A 21,591-nucleotide genomic window follows, 5' to 3' on the forward strand; every position below is an offset into this window, starting at 1 on the left:
ATAAGCGAAGTGCTTCCCGGTTCTTAGAAAGGTGAATACATTATTAAAACAAAGGAGGGTGCGCGGATTGATTTCCTGCCCAGCTGCTGCACAGACTGTGGATAAGGCACGCTGTTTGCAGGAGTCATCAGACAGCTTCCTGCAGAACACACACACACACACACACACACACACACACACACACACACACACACACACACACACACACACACACACACACACACACACACACACACACACACACACACACACACACACACACACACACACTACACTCCCACTCCTGCTATTTTTCCAGTTGAAGCAGGTTTTCGGCTCCTCTGCACCGGCAGAATGGCTCTCAACGTCCCGGGTCTCATCGCCACCATCACCTTCTACCTGCTGGTGCTGGGAATCGGAATCTGGGCTTCAATCAAATCAAAACGGGATGAAAGCAGGGTCCGGGCGAACCACGCGGAAATGGCTCTGCTGGGGAACCGGGATATCAGCCTCTGGATGGGGATCTTCACCACCACCGGTCAGTGGCTCTCATCCTTACGAAACGATACGATACGATAATATTTGAATGGTTAGAACAAACAACAAACCTTTAACATAACGGCACAATCAGTGAGAGAAAACCTGCTCAGAGAGCCGTCAGCGTGCATTTGATGGGATTCAGCTCTGTCATCCATGGGGTCTTTTGTGTCTCTGCAGCCCATTGTGTGCCTCTCTCTCTGGGCTGCAGCTGCCTGATTCACTGGGGCTGCTATACAGTATAGTGTATTTTACTGGGTATTTTGTGAGGCTGGTTGCATTTCTTTAATATACTTCCCTTGCTGGCTGTCTCTTTGTGTACATGATGTTCCCATGTGTGTGTGCTGCAGCTCCCTGATATTCCTGTTGTATTCTCTTTGCTTTTAAATGAGTGTTTTTAAATGCCATCTTTGAATTGCCTTGTGTTGAAAGGTGCTATATAAATAAACTTGTTCTAATGTGTTGGATACATGTTGGATAACTTGGGTATACTAATAATCCAAAGAGGGATGGGTCATGTTAATGAGCATGCAGACACCGATCAGGAAAATGCATTAATGTCTCTGCTCTCTTTAAACACACAAAAGGACTCCATAAATGTCTAATACTTGATTTACTGTACAAAATTAACTCGTTAACGTTGTGTTAGATTCTGGTGTATTATTGAGTTGAATTAATAATAATATTTGTAATAGTATGACATGTAATATTATTATTAATAATATAAATGATGATGTATTTTTGAATAAGCATAATAACATTGATTATTTGTATATAAAATGTCTGTATGCCTTAAAACCAGAGTTACAGTGTCAGGTGTTTTACAGAATACAACCTGATACAGTTTGAGATACAAAAGAAAATCATAACTAATTTCATAACGACAGATCTTAAGAAGTGCTGACACTAAACACAGAGATACAACTAAATAAAAAGCAAATAGGGGTTCTTCTTTTATAGACATTATTTTCACGTTGATAATAATGAAGATCTCCTCGTGCACCTTTTGTGTAGGGCGACACATGCTGGTGAGGAACTGGTAATTATTCTCACGTTTTAAAGTAACACAACAGAACAACTCTGAAATGAGAAACAACACACAGCTGTGATCACGCTCTTTATTCACAACACAGACATGTTCTGTACTCTAAGGACATTTACAAGGATTACTCTCTGTCAATATTTGTATTTTATTTTCAGGTGAGACAATACAACAAAACATAATAAAAACCCACTAAACAATAACAACAAACAACGACAAAAACAGACAGACGGCAACAGTAGCAACCTATCACTCACACACCACAAGAACTCTAAATCTTGCCCAGTATCTGTGTCGAACATCTAGTCAGAATATGTCTCTACTCCTGATATAAGACATAATAACTTCAGAAGTAACACTGCAGTGAGATATAGGGTCTTGTTTTTAGACAACGCATCATCTTGTTAAGTCAAAACATCTGATTTTGAGTTGTGTCTCAGATGAAACACATATCTTTGTACATATTTATTAGAAAATCACCAACTAACATCAGAAAACACATTTGAGCATTTGCTGCTTATTTTGTAACACAGCATCTCCTGATTCTGGTGAGATATAGTTCAAAATGAGTTCTCCAGCTAATTACAAGATCTGATTTATCTAAACATCCCTTCTTATTTCAAGAGATCTCACCAAGCAAATGTTCACTTGTTCTATTGGCAGATGTTTGTATTTATTTCAAGTGAAAACACCTTGTTTTCATTATTGTTTAACTTGTTTTTGGAGCAGCATTTTCTCCTGTGCACTTATCATGCTATATGTACGCCCACAGTTATAACCCTATAACCCATTCTTCCTTCATGTACGGTGCTATTGGGGACCAGTCTCTAACAAATTCATCCAAAGTTCCTCGCAGCACGTGTGACCTTTTAACCCATATACTATAACTTTGTCCTCGGATCAGATTTAAACTACAAACATAGACATAGGCTTATTATTGGTGTTGCTCTGTGTGCAGCAGGACTCACAATCCTCCAGAAATGGTTGGATGAAGACCCGCCTAATCGTTTGTTATGGTTTCAAAAAACGGATGTGAATCCTGCCATTGGAGCGGCTGTCACACAGCGAGGAACTCTGGAGGAGCTGGTGAGAGACTGGTCCCCGATTGCAAGGATTACTAAAATAATAATGTGTGTGTGTGTGTGTGTGTGTGTGTGTGTGTGTGTGTGTGTGTGTGTGTGTGTGTGTGTGTGTGTGTGTGTGTGTGTGTGTGTGTGTGTGTGTGTGTGTGTGTGTGTGTGTGTGTGTGTGTGTGTGTGTGTGTGTGTGTGTGTGTGCGCAGCTACCTGGGTGGGCGGGACGTTCATCATCGGCACAGCGGAGACGGTCTACGATCCAAAGCAGGGGCTCATCTGGGCCGTGATGCCTCTGTCGGCATCGGTGGCTTTCATTCTTGGTTAGTGTCTTCACTTCAACGTTTCTTACACTTTAAAGAGTTCCTATTCGACTTGTATTCAGACAAAAGTTAGTCACTGTTTTAATACATCTTGTAAAACCGTATCTTGCAGACTTTCTACTAAAGTATTAGTCCCTATTCTGCTGTTTGCTCCCTTCCCTGTAGTGTGCTGTAGGTTTGTGTGCATGTAAATGGTCTGAAAAGGCTAAAATCCCTGTTTCTCCTCCACAGGGAGTTTCTTTCTTAAAACTGTTGCTACAAAGTTTATTTAGGTTTGGATAAATTCTATAATAACTGACGCTGAAAGAGATATTTATTTATCTTGGATACATTATGCCTGCTCTTAAGACAAATCGCTTTTCAAAATCATTCATCCCCTCTGCACTCAAACTTTTAAAATCTTGATAGGTTTTTTGACTTGATTATTTATTTACTTATTTATTATGATGCTATGAACTATTTATGGTTTACATTGGAATGATCCACATCCAGGCTTTCTTCCTGTTTGTTCCTGCCTGTGTTCATGACATAAGATGCTCATAACCAATTGCCCCTTGTGGGATTAATAAAGTTGTTGATTGATTGATTGATTGATTGATTGATAAGGTACATATAACTCAAACAAGCCAAACGTTAAGAAGTGCTGGTCAGACCCAAAATAAGACCAAATGCACTGAAATATCTTCCACTTTGTCTGAATTTCTCCAACTCCATCAATCACACACACACTCACTGCATATAGTAATATAATTCCCTCGAAGCACAGGTAGACACAAAGCTTTGTTTTTACGGGTTTATCTGAATCTTCGGTCTTCAAATCCACCATGAAATCTCCTTGGCTAAGTCTTCTTGTTTCCTTATAACCATTACACTTATTTGACCTGCATTACCGGAGCAATAAAGTGTCCGTGATTTGCTGATTTCTTGGTGCTGTTCCCTTTACTCTAGCCAGGGTTGCGCAACATGATCAATATCTCTTCAAAATCGACTCTATTGTTCCTTAATAATCCTCACTGTGTCATATCCTGCCTTAACATCCCATTTCAAAAGGTGAATCCATAACGTTTAAAGACCAAACGTAGCTTTTAAAGGATCCTCGAATCCTCCAAAGCTGATGACTTTATATTTGTTCGTTTGAAAGACTGCATGAACGCAGAGAAATGTTATAATATATGAAAGATTGAACATATGTACCGGTGCCGGGGAATCTCATCTGTAACTCTGCTATACTTTTTATTACCAAGGCGGTCTTTTCTTCGCCGAGCCGATGAGGGACAGGAAGTACGTGACCATGATGGATCCTTTCCAGATTAAATACGGAAACACGCTGAGTGGACTTCTGTCTGTCGCTCCTCTGATGTCCGAAATCATCTGGGTCACATCGACGCTGATAAGCCTGGGTAACAATTCATCAAACTACATCTGTATATTGTTTTGTTTATACTGTAGTCAAATCTTTCAGTTTGTGTGTACCTCCCTCCCTACCTCCCTACCTCCCTACCTACCTACCTACCTACCTACCTACCTACCTACCTCCCTACCTACCTACCTACCTCCCTACCCTCCTCCCTCCCTACCCCCTACCTACCCTACCTACTACCTACCTACCTACCACCTACCTACCTCCCTCCCTACCTCCCTCCCTACCAACCTACCTACCTACCTCCCTACCTACCTACCTACCTACCTACCTACCTCCCTCCCTCCCTCCCTACCTACCTACCTCCCTCCCTACCTACCTACCTACCTATATATCTTTCTAGATGCATAGAACGTGTGTGCGTTCTCAGGCCTGATTGTGCCTACAATATGTCTGTTGGTTTTTTCGCAAAGATGGCAAAAGTACAACACCATCTTTCCTCAAGTATAAGTAAGATACTCGTGTTTAAAAATACTCTGGTGAAGTAGAAGTAACTGATTAAACTTCTTTACTCAAGTGAAAGTAAAGAGGGCTTTGAAATGTACTTCAGTAAAAAGTACCCATAACTAGCAGCTGTTTTAAAGAGTACCTGACCTCCCTTTATATTAATAGAACAATAATGTCATTGTTAGCTAATGAATGTTTCCATGCTGAACAACGGCAACATGACAACGTTTTCATTGGTCCCTCTTCTTTAGAGAAGACCAGGAAATGATGGATACACGGATCGTGTTCAAATCAATAGGCACGCAATGACTCTAAATAATAATGATCACGCCACCAAACACACATTCAAACTAAAGGAACCAGCCTGTTTGGGAAATGTGAGAAGTAGAAAGTACAGGTATTTGTGTTCAACATGTAAGAAGTAGAAAGTACAGGTATTTGAGTTCAACATGTAAGAAGTCAAAGTAAAAAGTCCTCAGAAAAATAATTAGTGGAGTAAAGTACTGATACCAGAAAAATGTACTTAAGTACAGGAACAAAGTATTTGTACTCCACTACTTCCCACCTCTGAATATCAGTGTATACAGTGTGTGTGAGATACTAAAGTGTGTGTGTATTTTCCAGGTGTCACCATGAGTGTGATCCTGGATTTGTCGTACGCTGTGTGCATCTGGATCTCTGCGGCCGTGGCCATCACCTACACCCTGATGGGGGGATTATACTCTGTGGCGTACACCGACGTTATTCAACTCACTCTCATTTTTGTCACCTCGGTAAATTGGTCACTGAGTTAGTCTGGATTCACACAAAACTAATTTGGTCAAACACATCTGGGTTTATCTGGATTCACACAAAAGTCCTGTTATCTCTGTAGTTTGATTTGTATTTCCCAATCATCAAAACAAAAGACGTCCCCATCTGTCTCCTCTAAGTACAATACTAAACTCGGGTGCTTTACAAACAATAGTCAGGTTTCTGAATGGATGTACAAAGAGAGGAGGGACCCCCTTAAATCCTTTAGGAGTTGCTCGGTGGTGCATGAAGCAACAATGGCCATCCTGTCGAGAACAAAAGTACCCGTATGTGGCCCCATAGAAGGGATTCACTTGCTTAAGCCCCGCCTCCAATCCCCCCGCTCTCCTCTCAGTCAAATATATGGAGAGAGAAAATGACTCTGGATTCGGCTTTTAGCACATTTTACAACTTTGAGACCTTAATGATTCCTATAGGGGCTTGAAAAGTGTTCCAGGAGTTGATTTAGCTAAATATATCCTCTGATTTAAGGACGTGTCTTTCCCGGTGTAAGTCAATGGGGCAAATTGTAGTCTGATGATAGTCAGAAGGTACGAAAGAGGATAAGGGGCACATGTGCATTTTTTATTTTTAGATATGACCAGAAGCGATTTTTTTTAATTAGTTCTGAGAAAAAGTCTAAATTACTCAAATAAAATGTAGCAAAAAGTGACTGAAATGGAGTTCTGAGGAAAAAGTGAGAATAAAAATAAATTCGGAATTTCATTTTTACTGTCCAGTTGACTGAATGTAAACCATCTCTTCTTCTTCTTCTTCTTCTGTGGTGTTCCTCTCTCTCTCTCTCAGTGGCTATGCGTCCCCTTCATCCTGTATATTGTATTTTATTGTCCAGTTGATTGAATGTAAACCAGCTCTTCTTCTGTGGTGTTCCTCTCTCTCCTCAGTGGCTGTGCGTCCCCTTCATCCTCACCAGTCCCTCCTCTGTTCCCATCACCTCCACCTCCTTCAACCACACCTTCCAGGCCCCATGGGTCGGCACGCTGACCGCAGACAAAGCCTGGAGGTGGATCGATATCTTTCTACTTTTGGTAAGGTAATGGATTTAATGCATGGAGACAAAGGGAGCTCGACAAGTGAGACGTGCAACAGTGAAATATAGATGAGCTTAAAGGTAAGAGTAGCATGACCTAGTTGTGAAATGTAACTAAGAAAATGCTTTCAAGAACTACATCTAAGTCAAATTCACTTGAGTATTTCCATCTGATGCTAGTTAATAATGCTTATACTTTAATATTGTCTTCCACTATAGAGTTAAGTTTTAATACTAGTTGAACGTAACATTTTGACATTTGAATGTGTTTTTATATGTCTCTAGTTATTGTGCTATCATGTTTTTAATTTTTGTTTTACTCCTATTGTGTTATTTTATATGTGTTCCCAGTACAGCACTGTAGTCAACTGAGGTTGTTTTAAATGTGCTATATATATAAATAAACATTGAGATTGAGTTAAGGGTCAGAGTTACGGTTATTGTTGCCATGATGAATCCTTCCATATGCTTATTTGTCTGTCGTATGAAGAGTATCGGAGACCTCGGTTTCCAGGACTTCCACCAGAGGACGTTATCGGCCTCTTCCTCCACCACGGCTAAGCTGAGATGCTACGCTGCGGCTTTTCTCATTCCCACGTTTGGAATTCCTCCAGTGATCATCGGGGCAGTGGCTGCATCTACAGGTAATCTAGTTGTGTTTAATAACTTTCAACTTAAAATCAGACATGGCAAAAGTACACACAACCTGTACTCAAGAAGTACAGATACTCATGTTTAAAAATACTCTGGTGAAAGTAGAAGTACTGATTAAACTTCTTTACTCAAGTCAAAGTAAAGAGGCTTTGAAATGTACTTCAGTAAAAAGTACCCATAACTAGCAGCTGTTTTAAAGAGTACCTGACCTCCCTTTATATTAATAGAACAATAATGTCATTGTTAGCTAATGAATGTTTCCATGCTGAACAACGGCAACATGACAACGTTTTCATTGGTCCCTCTTCTTTAGAGAAGACCAGGAAATGATGGATACACGGATCGTGTTCAAATCAATAGGCACGCGATGACTCTAAATAATAATGATCACGCCACCAAACACACATTCAAACTAAAGGAACCAGCCTGTTTGGGAAATGAGAGAAGTAGAAAGTACAGGTATTTGAGTTCAACATGTAAGAAGTAGAAAGTACAGGTATTTGTGTTCAACATGTAAGAAGTAGAAAGTACAGGTATTTGTGTTCAACATGTAAGAAGTAGAAAGTACAGGTATTTGTGTTCAAATGTAAGAAGTAGAAAGTACAGGTATTTGTGTTCAACATGTAAGAAGTAGAAAGTACAGGTATTTGTGTTCAACATGTAAGAAGTAGAAAGTACAGGTATTTGGGTTCAACATGTAAGAAGTAGAAAGTACAGGTATTTGTGTTCAACATGTAAGAAGTAGAAAGTACAGGTATTTGTGTTCAACATGTAAGAAGTAGAAAGTACAGGTATTTGTGTTCAAAATGTAAGAAGTCAAAGTAAAAAGTCGTCAGAAAAATAAGTAGTGGAGTAAAGTACTGATAACAGAAAAAAGTACTTCAGTACAGTAACGAAGTATTTGAACTCCACTACTTCCTGCGATTATGTGGCCTTTTTTTAATAAAAGCTAAATACTGTCTCTAATGGTTCTGTTTCCCCAGACTGGAACCAGACTTCCTACGGTTTTCCGCCTCCCTTTGAACGAGGTCAGACTGGTTTGATTTTACCGCTCTCCCTGCAGTACCTCACTCCTCCGTACATCTCCGTCATCGGCATCGGAGCCGTAGCGGCCGCCGTGATGTCATCAACTGACTCCGCCCTCCTTTCTGCGGCCTCCATCTTCTCCTCCAATATCTACTCCAAGATCCTGAGGACACAGGTAATAAGCTAGTGAATTGACTAGTCTGATTGTATAGAAGTAACAATAACACACTCAATATTTCACAGAACCGCTTTAAAACACTCTTTAAACATGTTATGTTACAGTTTGGCTCGATTTGCTATGTTTTTGTACTATTCTACATACCTGATAAAAGGGGGGAATTATGACAAGAGTTAACGTTAGGTTTCACTTGCCGGAACTTTACTCGAGTGAGGAAAGTGCTGCGAAACCCCCCAAGTGTGCGGAGACAAAAGCAATCGATCTCCGGCTCCCAGATCAAGGCCATCTAGTCGATCACAGTTCAACAGATCACACGTCTCCAAAACTAACACAAATAAGCACAGACAGAATACCTTCTCATCCTTTCCAAACATCCTACAATTCAACTATATTACCATTTATATATAATCATTTTCCCCTTAACAAATGCTTTAACAACGAGCAATGAACTTTCTCTCCGGTTACTAGTAGCAGGCTATCAATTCACCATACCCACCTGTCACAACTACTGTCTGAGTGTATAGAAGTCTACAAGAAAATGACCCTGTACATCTCACTTGATGTATTACTTCAGGAGGCTTTGCTGACTAATTCTAGACTAATGGAGTGGGGCAGGAATGAGTCCTAAATCCCAGATATAAGTTAGCATTTTCCACTTCCTGTTCCCTCGTCTTGAAGTCAATGGTTTCCTGAATGTGTATTTGGTTGTGATCCTGAAATAAGGTCTGTGGTTAATACAAGCTGAAGAGATTTTAACGTTTTGTCCTACGACATAAAATACGTCAGTAAATCCCCACTGGTGGATTTAAAAACAGAGGTTGCTAACAAGTGTCTAAATGAGACGACTAAACGTCATCACGCCCAACATTAGCCTCCTTTAGCTTAGCGGTGGTGACGTGAAGTCATGTGACCGTGCTGTAGTTCATTTATAGCCCAACATTAGCCACCTTTAGCTTAGCGGTGGTGACGTGTAGTCATGTGACCGTGCTGTAGTTCCTTTATAGCCCAACATTAGCCTCCTTTAGCTTAGCGGTGGTGACGTGAAGTCATGTGACCGTGCTGTAGTTCCTTTATAGCCCAACATTAGCCACCTTTAGCTTAGCGGTGGTGACGTGAAGTCATGTGACCGTGCTGTAGTTCCTTTATAGCCCAACATTAGCCACCTTTAGCTTAGCGATGTTGACAGGAAGTCATGTGACTGTGCTGTAGTTCCTTTATAGCCCAACATTAGCCACCTTTAGCTTAGCGATGGTGACAGGAAGTCATGTGACCGTGCTGTAGTTCCTTTATAGCCCAACATTAGCCACCTTTAGCTTAGCGATGGTGACAGGAAGTCATGTGACCAGTATACAGTTTATGGTTTTGTTGTTAGGTGGGACAATGAAGGAATCTTGTGAAACTAGGAAGCAAAAGAGAGAGGTTAGCACAGACATATCAACATTTTTCTTATTTCTTTTCTGTTTTTTCCTCATTGTAGGCGTCAGAAAACGAGATCCGGTGGGTGATTCGTATTTCGGTGGTTTTATTCGGGCTTGCCGGCACATCGCTCACCTTCCTGCACACGGGTGTCATGGCGTTCTGGATCCTAGGCGGAGAAATCGCCTACATCTTGATGTTTCCACAGCTGGTCTGTGTGCTTTTCTTCAACATATCCAACGGCTACGGAGCCACTGTTGGCTTCCTGGGATCGTTTATTTTAAAACTCCTGAGTGGAGAGCCTTTGCTAGGAATACCTCCTGCCATTCATTTCCCAGGATGCACCTTGGAGGACGGTGTTTACGTCCAGTATTCCCCCATCAGGACCATCTGTATGCTGGTTGCTTTTGCCTTAATATTGCTGGTGTCCTACCTGACTTCTGTGCTCTTCAACAAAGGACTAATACCTCAGAAGTGGGACATTTTTCAAGTTAAGGGTCCAACCCAAATCCCAACAAATGTTGCTACCACTAATGGAAACCACAACTCAGTACCGCCGTGTGAGAATGGAGACGTCTCAGATCCTATGCTGGAATCAAAATTATGAAATTAGCCAAATTAGCTGTTTTTGAAACCGGACACTAAAAAACTGTATTACCTCACTTAAAAACACAAATATACCTCATCATCTTGTAAGGGTTACTCGTTATGTGTACTGGAGGGTATGCACACATTTTTCTGTTTTGTTTTTGCTTCATTAAACGTCTTTGACACCGTTACATTTTCCCACAATACTCCCTTCACTGGTTGGGGATTACCAGCAGGGATACAGGGAGACAATACATCGACAAACAATATTACGAAGCATAGGCTTTGGGTGCTCTTAATCCATGTACTGTATGAACTACAAAAGAGCATATAGTGTTTGTTGGAAAAGGATCACATTTTATTTCTGTTTTTTAAACTGTAATATGTGCTCATGTGTTTCATTGTTGTTGTATAGGGTCCGCTGCTCATGAAACGCAGGTTTTTGAAAAACATCTAACTGATAGTTCTCGTATTTATTTGATTGCATTTCATATTGAGGTAATCCCAAAGTAATGAGGTTACATTACTTTTATATTGTGAGACTCAGATTAGGTTACTGAGGTTACTCGTTTGTGTTCCTTAAGTTTGTTTTGTAAATACTTTTGGTATCCAGTGTTATGAATGATTGTAAATGAGAGAGATGCAGCTGAAGACAGAGAGACTTTTCTCCGTCTCAGTTGAACCTCTTTTTAGGCGGTGTTACAACCACTTCTAAATCCATACTGCACTGGAGCTAAATTTAATATGAATTTCCCTCCATCCCAAAATAGACATTGCCCCACATTTCCTGCCTGAATCCCTCCTCCAACCAGCCTTTTGGCCCTTGTCACTTCCTGCCTGAATCCTTGCAGCAGAGTTTTGGATGAGCTGGAAGCGGAGAGGGATTCTCACTAATACCAAGGAGGAGTGAATTTCAGTGGTGATGAACATTTTGAGACATCCATTTGTCTCAAATATCAACATGTTCAGATCAGAAGTCTAACCAAGAAGAGCATGGCTTTGACGTAAGTCCAGACCCAAAGATGACTTGATAACTCTAACCCTTCAAAGTTTCCACTGACGATGAGATAAAGAAGTGACGTTTGTGGCCCAACCTGCAGACTGAAGTTTCAGATTGTTAAAAAGCATGCGTTGCTGCTCATACATACGTTGTGTATTCAGAGGGGTCCAGCCTCCCTCCAGGCCGTCACCCAGAGTTTCCCCACCGCAGAAGTCTAACCAAGAAGAGCGTGGCTGTGACGTAAGTCCAAACCCAAAGATTACTTGATAACTCTAACCCTTCAAAGTTTCCACTGACGATGAGATAAAGATGTCATGTTTTCGGTCCACCAATGAGACGCTGTTGCTGAGGGTTGATACAGATCTTAGGAAGAGGTGTCAGTGTTTGCACAACACTCACGAGGAAACAAAGTCTCCTTTCACACCGGGGACACATATCTATGTATCAGTGACGTGCGGTGAGGTTCATGGCTGGTGAGGCACTGACTCTTTCAGAGTCAGATTTACAAATATTATAGCCTATTTTGACCTTAATCGAAATATTCTGTTATTTTCAAAAGCTTTTTTAGTCTGATTCTATGATTAATTTTAAACAGACCGATCAACAAAAGGATACCCAAAATCTAAATATTGGATTGTTCTTTCTAAGTAAGATTCCATTTTCATTACAGTTGTGGTCTTACCTTGACTTGAAGATGAATATAAGTCCATGCTATCCTTCTGGACAACAATCTCTATTACTGTTTTGTAAAAGTCCTCCTTATCTTCCTGTAGTTTCAAAAGTCTAGTTTGTTGTTTGCGGTAGAATAACAGTAGCAACAAGAACCTGTGGGCTCACGTGCGCCCCCTTCAGTGCGGCAGAGGTTATGGCTGCCTCTCCTGGTGCTTTTTTCATTGCCGTTGTATGATGAGACCAGCGAGCCTAAATATCATATATACGTGAAATAAGTTCTTTAGAGACTATGGATGGCGAGGATAAATGTAATAAAGGGATCTACAAACATTACATTGGTGACCTACAGTGAGATGGGAACAGGCATGCGCTTAGGGCCCGCTTTCCAGCCAGTTTCTGTGGGGTGACGCATTCTGAGGTGAGGCAGAGCTCATCTGTGCCTCACCTCACCCCACAGTAAAATGGCTTGAGCGCGCTCACAAAATAAGTGCCCGTGCTAAATTAGTGCCGGCGCTCCAGCAAGTTACTGTGGGTTTACGTGAGGCAGAGCTCGTCCCTGCCTCACTTCTCATCGCTCCCGTAGCGGAGCTCGGCAAATTTGCTGATTTTGACTATAAAATGCGATTGGAATCAAACATAAATTACATTTACACAAGATCAGTGGAGACATTTTATTATTATTATTATTTAGTTTTTCTTTAATTGTTTTTCCGTTACATTGGAGTATGACAGGTGAGGCTCTGCCTCCACTGACTGCACGTCGCTGCTATGTATAAAACACATCAAGAAGTGCATTTTGCATGATAGGTGACCTTTAAAAACATATATATACCTCATCATCTCGTAAAAGGTACTCCTTACGTACTGGAGGGTCTGCACACATTTTGCTGTTTTGTTTTTGCTTCATTAAACGTCTTTGATTGGAGCAAAAGTCCAACTGGTCCTGAGCATCCTTAAGTGTTCCCACAATGCTCCCTTCACTGGTTCACAGTAGCTTCCAGACACTGGGACAGGCCTACAGTTCAGGACTTGGTGAAACCATTGGGATTACCAGCAGGGATACAGGGAGACAATACATCAACACACTATATATTACGAAGCATAGGCTTTGGGTGCTCTTAATCCATGTACTGTATGAACTACAAAAGAGCATATAGTGTTTGTTGGGAAAGGATCAGATTGTATTTCTGTTTTTTAAACTGTAGTATGTGCTCATGTGTTTCACTGTTGGTTTAAAGGCTACTGCCTGCTTCATGAAGGCAGGTTTTCCTATAAATACAATCATTTCTGATCCTAAATGTCTTTGTTTCTTCTTTGCTAAGGTCACATCGTTCTGTTGTCTTACAGAATACACTTCAGTAAAAACATCTTATTTCTTGTATTTATTTGCTTGCATTTCAAGGTTCAAGATTCTTTATTGTCAATCTGACATAGCTACAGAGTAATTATGTAGTTGAAAATCTTATGTCACAGGCTTCTCCAACAATGCAACATAATAACATAATAACAATACAGATAGCAAGAGCAATACAAAAAGAAAAATAGTTATAAAATAAAGTGATGATGTGGAATAGTGCAGTACGAGTCTATATACAAGTTATTGGAATGATATATATTAGATATTAGATACATATTACTGAGTAGCAGAAGAATGTTTTGAATATTGAGGTAATCCCAAAGTAATCAGGTTACATTACTTTTATATTGTGAGACTCAGATGAGGTTACTGAGGTTACTCCTTTGTCTTTGTCTTTGGGATGTGTTCCTTAAGTTTGTTTTGGTATCTAGTGTTATAAATGATTGTATAAAGGGCGAAGCAGCTGAAGACAGAGAGACTTTTCTCCGTCTCAGTTAAGTCTTTTGTTTAGGCGGTGATGCTCTCACAAGGCGGGGAGAGTCAGATCCATGACTATCCTGAAGTTAACAACCACTTCTAGATCAATACTGCACTGGAGCTGAACTTAATATGAGATTCCTTCCATCCATACCTAAACATAAGTGGGTCTAGACTCCCCTCATCACACCAGAGAGCCTCAGGAACAGCCAACAGTTAGTCACAGTTTGAATACATCTTATAAAACCGTTCTTTGAATACCTTTCCACTAAAGGCCCCAAAAGAAACACCATTAAAGGGGTCCTATTCTGCTTGTTGCTCCCTCTCCTGTAGTGTTTTCCATAGATCTCTGTGCATGTAAATGGTCTGCAAAAGCTGACACTAGTAGAAAGGGACATCGTTCATGCACTATTTGATCTGTTCTATTTGTTCTATGTCCTATATATATATTCATGTTGCTCTGTTGGAGGAGCCTGTGTTTTGAGACATCCATTTGTGGATATCCTGGAGGCAGGCAGTTCAAAATAGAAACTGATGTTGTGTTTACGGATGATGTGGTCAAGAGGGAGCATCTAAACAGAAAAGAGAAGTGGACCCAGCACTGATCCTTGGGGTACCACCTCTTTACCCTCTTAGTGCAGCATTTACCAATTTACAGCCAATCATAGAGAGGCTGCCATACAAGGAGCCCACTGCTCAGAGAAACTAACATCCACACATCGGCCATCGGGAGCAGCTTGGGGTTAAGTATCTTGCTCAATTTACATCAGGATCAAACCCCCAACCCTTCCATTGGTAGAACACCTCTCACAGCCCCAGTCCCCCAAACTGGGGTCTGGACCCCCTCAACTCTAACCATCAGATCAATGTCTTCCTGTGCAGCAAACTCAAGATATCAACATGTTCAGATCAGAAGTCTAACCAAGAAGAGCGTGGCTGTGACGTAAGTCCAAACCCAGAGATTACTTGATAACTCTAACTCTTCAAAGTTTCCACTGACGATGAGATAAAGATGTCATGTTTTCGGTCCACGAATGAGACGCTGTTGCTGAGGGTTGATACAGATCTTAGGAAGAGGTGTCAGTGTTTGCACAACACTCACGAGGAAACAAAGTCTCCTTTCACACCGGGGACACATATCTATGTATAAAACACATCAAGAAGTGCATTTTGCATGATAGGTGACCTTTAAAAACATATATATACCTCATCATCTCGTAAAAGGTACTCCTTACGTACTGGAGGGTCTGCACACATTTTGCTGTTTTGTTTTTGCTTCATTAAACGTCTTTGATTCGAGCAAAAGTCCAACTGGTCCTGAGCATCCTTAAAGGATTTCAAAAATAGACAAAGGTCCGTTTATTACGGTCATTCAAACTTTTAAACAATTGCAACAAGATTCTTAACACGAGGTTGCAAAAACAAAAATAATCTGTATGCAGCAGTTTTCATTGTTATTGTGTCTGTGCTTGATCCCTCAGAGTCGCAGTGTAAGAGCTGCACAGTTATGAATAAAGGCAGCTGCACCCTCTTTCATTCAGCATTCCCATTATTGCTTTATAAATGTCTTGCCCCCTTGTGTGTCCACTGAGGTTCGTCAGGCCCGACACATCTTCAACAAACTCCCTCATCATAAAAACTCACAAACACCAGCAACTGAGCATTGTCAGTGGTGTCAGTGGACTCATCCACAGCTAAGGAAATGCACTGTGCATTTTCTATTCCATCACAAAGCTGATTAATCAAATCACCAGCCAGTATGTATGTTCTCCTGGTTGCTGTGGAATCTGAGAGGGGGATTTGCTTGATTTGACCAGTTATTTCCTCTTTTTGTTTGCCTTCAAACATGGTCTCCATCACTTCAGTCATGCATTCTTTTATACTTCAGTTATTATCCAGTGGAAAGCCCTTACCTACTGGCCTAGTTAAATCAAAGTGGTTACTTTTGTTTGGCTGGGCAGTGTAGTTTTACACACCGTCTTATTTGACTTTCTCAGGACTTAAAACTGTTTTTTGGGGGCAGACCCCCACAAAGAAAACAATATATTTACACACGTAAGGTCATCATCTTAACAGTTGTGTATGCTCATCCGTGAGCAGAGCATCAAGTTGTCTATTACAGCTGAATGCGGCGATTACCATTTTGTTCAGCAAAACGCCTCACAAACTGATTAAGATCAACAGCTTTAGTGCGTTTTGATTCAATGCTGAGTACAGCCACACTTGACAGTCTCTTCTCTGTCATTGTAGACCGCACCTCATTCCTTCAGTACTTGGGTCCGAATGCTTCTCGTTTTGCGCAAGCGGCAAACTCTGGGGAAGAGCCGGGACGCCAATGCGGAAGTGCCACAAACTGCAGTTCATATATTGGCCGATAGGCGCTGACTGCAGAAAGGAGCAATTTCCATAGAGCCCCATGTTAAAATGCCCAATTTCACAGCAGAAAAAAACATGTTTCTACCTATGGATCCAATAAATATTATTATGAATATAGTTAGATTCCACCTTCATGATTATGGATCTGTGAGTGAATTGTTTTCTAACATGACCCTTTTATTTATATTAGGTCTTAAAATGTTTGCATAAATTAGGGCGTGGTCACATTGAGTGACAGCTCTGTCAAGTGACTGCTGCTGTTAGCTTCTTGTCTCTCTGCTAGCTGCTCCGTCTCCGTGAAGCTACAGGGACTCTGCCTGATCAGTTCATCCAGGGAACACAACTTGACCCCGGCCGTGTTTGTTTGTTCTTCATGCTTATATATCGGACTATTGTGACTCGCTCTGCGGTTAAAACAGACGGTGCATGAATGCCGTTTTGCGGTAAGTGAAATTCGAGTACTTTATTTATGTGTTTATGATTTCAATCAGCTACGTAATGAATGTTAAGGCTTGGGTTAGCGTGTAAGCGAGTGGTAGCTACATCGGTGCTAACGATGCTAATCGTATCCTCCAAGTTAACTTAAAACCATAGACTGTATATATAAAGGTTAAAATGAAATAGACAAGTGTTAAGCGTTAAGTGAGATAGTACTGTAAAACAAAAGGCTTCTGTTTGAGGTTGATAAAATAAGGTCATCCTTGTAACTTAGAGAGATATTTTATTATGTAGGTAGGAACTGTATGCATCGCTAAGGTTAATTTAAATTGGCTATGCTCAAGTATGTAGACAAGCTAACGTCGAAGTAGTGTATGTGAAATCAACCTCACAATAAGATGTGTGTATATTACAATTATTAATGTCATATTTCAAGATGATTACTTAGATATTACAATATGGTTGGTTGAGCTGGAGTTCATTATTGAGCTTACACATTAACATCACAGTCATCTGAAGAACGAACCCAAACGTTGTTGTTTTTATTAATTGCATTACCAAATTGGTATCAAATAAACAGTAAGCATTGGTAACACAACTTCCAAAGTTACAGTAAAATAAAAAGAACCCTGACTCGGGCAATACACAATCCAACATGTTCAACAGAAGAGAATAAGTTATATTGTTTGTACACATGGTTCTTTACATATATATCTGTTTGTTTAAAGTTTCCAGGTGATGCAGACAGGATGGACCAGAGAGTGAGAGACAGAACTGGACTCCTCACAGCAGTGAACTTCAGCACAGGTACAAATACTCTTTTTTCATACTGTACAAAGAATCAAGAAAGATATTGGTTTAAATAAATGAAGTATTGACTTTAATACACTGATATACATTCCATTAAACAATACTAAATACTAGATCACCTACACATCAGTGAAGTTGAGGGTTTTTTCCATGCAAAGGGTTACATTTAGATGTTAACAAGCAATATTACTGTCAGCTTTCTAATTTAAGGTATTGAAGGCAAAGCTATTTAACGCATAGTAAGAACTGCTATTTATCTCTCAATATTGTCTGTAAAAAACGTGGTAAAAGTGATTCTTTCAGTGAGAGAACAGAGCAAGCTTCTACAGTTGCACTAAGTTTTAATAACAGTTAAATATTATTTTGATAATAAAATATATTTCAATGTTGATGAATGTCATACTGTTCATTCATAATCTGATTGTCTTTGTAGCTCACTGTTGAAATAAAATAAAACATTACAATTACAAAATAATTATATCTACAGCCCCTAAACACAAGCACACCTCTTTCATAAATAACACACTTGTTCTGCAATAATATGTTTTATGTTTCCTGTAATTTTTGTTAGGAAAGGACATGCCTGAAAGACACGACTCAGCATGTTCTCCTTCTCTGAGGGTCAAGAAGAACATCCAATAGGAAAATTAAAAGCTGATGTTATGAGATGTTAAGACCAGTACAGGACATTCACTAAGAAACTACTTTTATTGTGAAGTCAGCTGATCGGATGCACCTATTTCCACATCTACACTCCATCAGCTGATTAATTCTATTTGCCTCACTTTATGAGCTTCACAACATGTACCTTGTACCGCAGAGTTTGCAATGCAAATAAATGGGGCCAATCTTCAGTCGGATGTGAATGTGTAATCTAACATTTTCAGTAAGAATAATGGACAAAAGGAGTGCAAATACAAATTCAATTTATTGAAATCTGAACCAAAAGTTAATCAAACATGTTTTAAATAAAAAGCACATATGGACAGAAGGTGTAAACCTATTAAATGTATAAGTAAACACATTTAGTCAAATAAAGTGACAGACTAGGCCTGATCAGGTGGTATCAGCTATGCATGGGCTCCTCCATCAGGCCTGGTCCTCCTCGCTGAGGAAAGACCCTCAGTCCTCTCCGGCCAAACCAACAGACAGGACGTCCATCACACGGAGGTTTCTCCCTGAAGTCTCTGCAGCTCTCTGGACACCACGCTGTCTCAATCCGTCCACACTGAATATGAGAGGGGAAAATGAAAATAATAAATGCTTTAGACAATAAGAAATATAAAGTTGACTGTTGAGTTGCTCAGTTTTTTTAGATTGTCAATACTATTACTGTATAACTAATATCCCAGGTTAAGAGGCACCTTCAAATAAAGATTGGTCTTTAAATACATTTTGTCTTTTTAATTGTTTGTCTAAAGTCAAGGATCTAGAACTGGTACTTATAGTTTTAATGATACAGTCTGGTTATAATGCTGTTTGGAGGAGGCCTCACAGGTAAGAGCACTAACTAGCTACCATCACATGCACCTTAGCTTAACTTAAATGTATTAAACGTATAATTAACTGATAGCAAAATATAAATAACTAATGTCATGCAAACATATTAATATTTGCTTGATTCCAGTGTTGCATTTAGCACATTGCATACAAACGTTAAGGGATTTTAAGATTCTGAAGTATTATGCTAAAAACTCAATAACTTAGATTATTATTTATAGTTTTGCTGAATAGTTTCATGTCCGCTTACCTTAGAAACGTAAAATGTGACGGCAGTGTGCAGATGGGGACCATGTTAGCTTAGCTTCTTAGCTTGAGCTAGCTCTGTTACTTCCCAGCTGGAGGCAGAATGTCCCGCCTCGGCTCCGCCTCTTTGCCCTTATTTGGAGCAGGATGTAGCAGGCGGGAGTTAGACTCTGACGTCACTGTCGAGCCGTTAGTGGCCGACTCCGCCTACTAAGGGCTTCTCGGCAACTCTGCAGAATCCTATGGGTGACGTCACGGACCCTACGTCCATTTATATATACAGTCTATGGACACGACACACGCATTTTTCCCACACGCATTCCGCGAAGACCCGCCCTACTGTGCCTCTGATTCGCAGACTGTTGGTGGGGGGAAAAAACGCTGACGGGATGCTGAATGTGATTGGACCAAAGCGTTGACAGACACACACAGACAGCGGAACAGTCTGACATGCAGAGCGCTGTATGCAGCGGACATAGCGAAGAATTTTGACTTGTTGCGTTGTGGCGATGTTTCGCAGATAACACAGATAACACAGCTAATACATATGAAAAGTATAATTTGCTCAGAGTCCAGAGACAGTTGTGGTTCGGTCCGGATCCGGACTCTGGTCCGGATCCGGCCCGGAGTCCGGACTTTGAGGATGCCTGGTTTAAAGGCTACTGCCTGCTTCATGAAAGGCAGGTTTTCCTATAAATACAATCATTTCTGATCCTAAATGTCTTTGTTTCTTCTTTGCTAAGGTCACATCGTTCTGTTGTCTTACAGAATACACTTCAGTAAAAAACATCTCATTGATAAAAGGTCATCCCAAAGTAATCAGGTTACATTACTTTTATATTGTGAGACTCAGATTAGGTTACTGAAGTTACTCGTTTGTGTTCCTTAAGTTTGTTTTGTAAATACTTTTGGTATCCAGTGTTATGAATGATTGTAAATGAGAGAGATGCAGCTGAAGACAGAGAGACTTTTCTCCGTCTCAGTTTAACCTCTTTTTAGGCGGTGTTACAACCACTTCTAAATCCATACTGCACTGGAGCTGAACTTAATACATTAATAATAAGTTTCCTTCCATCCCAACAGAGACATTAGGTGGGTCTAGACTCCCCTCATCACACCAGAGAGCCTCAGGAACATCCAACAGTTAGAATCAGTTTTAATACATCTTATAAAACCGTTCCTTGAATACCTTTCTACTAAAGCCCCCAAAGAAACACCTTTAAAGAGGCCCTGTTCTGCGTGTTGCTCCCTCTCCTGTAGTGTTTTCCATTCCATTGTATATGGTCTGCAAAAGCTGAAATCCCTGTGTTCCCTCCAGAGCAGGGGTGGGCATTTTACGGCCCGCGGGCCACATCCGGCCCGTTGGCCGGCCTTGGCCGGCCCGTGTGAGGTTGATCATAAATTATAACATAATGAAAAAAAAACAGCAACCTTTTCAAAATAAAAGCAACACAGCTGTATTGCTTGCATGGCGTAAATACTTTTCTAACTGTGTTGCTTTTATTTTGAAAAGGGCGCTGCTGTTTTTTTTATTTATTTACGTAACGCTTATGCCTTGAACAGCTACGAGTGATGCTGGCCGGCTAGTCCTCGAAATGTCCGCTAAGGGAAAAAAAAGAAAGATCGATAGTGAATGCCGCATTTTCAACAAGACATGGACCGCTAAGTATTTATTTACAGAAGTGAAGGTAAAGCTGTGTGTTTAGTTTGTGGTGCGCAGGTCGCTGTGTTCAAGGAGTACAATTTGAGTCGCCACTATGCTACCAAACACGCAGATAAATACAAGAACCTGTCTGAGGAAGAGCGGGCAAAGGGGTCGGATGCTTTGCTAGCTAAGCTGCAAAGCCAACAACACATTTTCACAAAACATTCCACATCCAGAGATGCAGCTGTCAAGACGAGTTATGTCTTAAAAGTTAACGGTTTTCGGAGGGAGAGTTCATTAAGGAGTGTTTGTTGGACACTAATATGCCCGGAGAAAAAGGAGGCATTTGAGAAAGTGCCGCTCTCCCCGACGCACTGTTACGAGGAGAATTGAGGACATCGCGGGAAATCTGGAGCTTCAGCTGCAGAACAGAGCGGTCAACTTTGACTTTTTTTCCTTGGCTTTGGATGAGAGCTGCGATGTACGTGACACTGCCCAGCTACTCATCTTCCTACGTGGGATAACTACAGACTTCAAAATCACG

At 40.6% G+C, this 21,591-nt stretch overlaps 1 protein-coding gene across 2 annotated transcripts; it reads left to right on the forward strand.

Annotated features, from left to right (window-relative positions):
* Nucleotides 1-233: 233 nt before the first annotated feature.
* On the forward strand, nt 234-20,431 carry LOC117491171 (high-affinity choline transporter 1-like). Of its 2 annotated transcripts, XR_004556743.1 has the most exons (9): nt 234-517; nt 2,841-2,954; nt 4,199-4,354; nt 5,446-5,594; nt 6,519-6,662; nt 7,155-7,308; nt 8,302-8,519; nt 10,000-11,043; nt 20,226-20,431. XR_004556743.1 is itself a non-coding variant. In XM_034141036.1 (8 exons), the coding sequence occupies exons 1-8, from the start codon at nt 334-336 to the stop codon at nt 10,543-10,545; spliced, it is 1,665 nt and encodes a 554-aa protein (XP_033996927.1). In that variant the 5' UTR covers nt 234-333; the 3' UTR covers nt 10,546-12,006. The 2 variants fall into 2 exon arrangements, 1 of the variants encoding a protein (XP_033996927.1); XM_034141036.1 differs by lacking the exon at nt 20,226-20,431 and having other exon boundaries at nt 10,000-12,006.
* The last annotated feature ends 1,160 nt before the right edge of the window (nt 20,432-21,591 follow it).

Source organism: Trematomus bernacchii, unplaced genomic scaffold, assembly GCF_902827165.1.
Source record: "Trematomus bernacchii unplaced genomic scaffold, fTreBer1.1, whole genome shotgun sequence".
Lineage (NCBI taxonomy): Eukaryota > Metazoa > Chordata > Actinopteri > Perciformes > Nototheniidae > Trematomus > Trematomus bernacchii.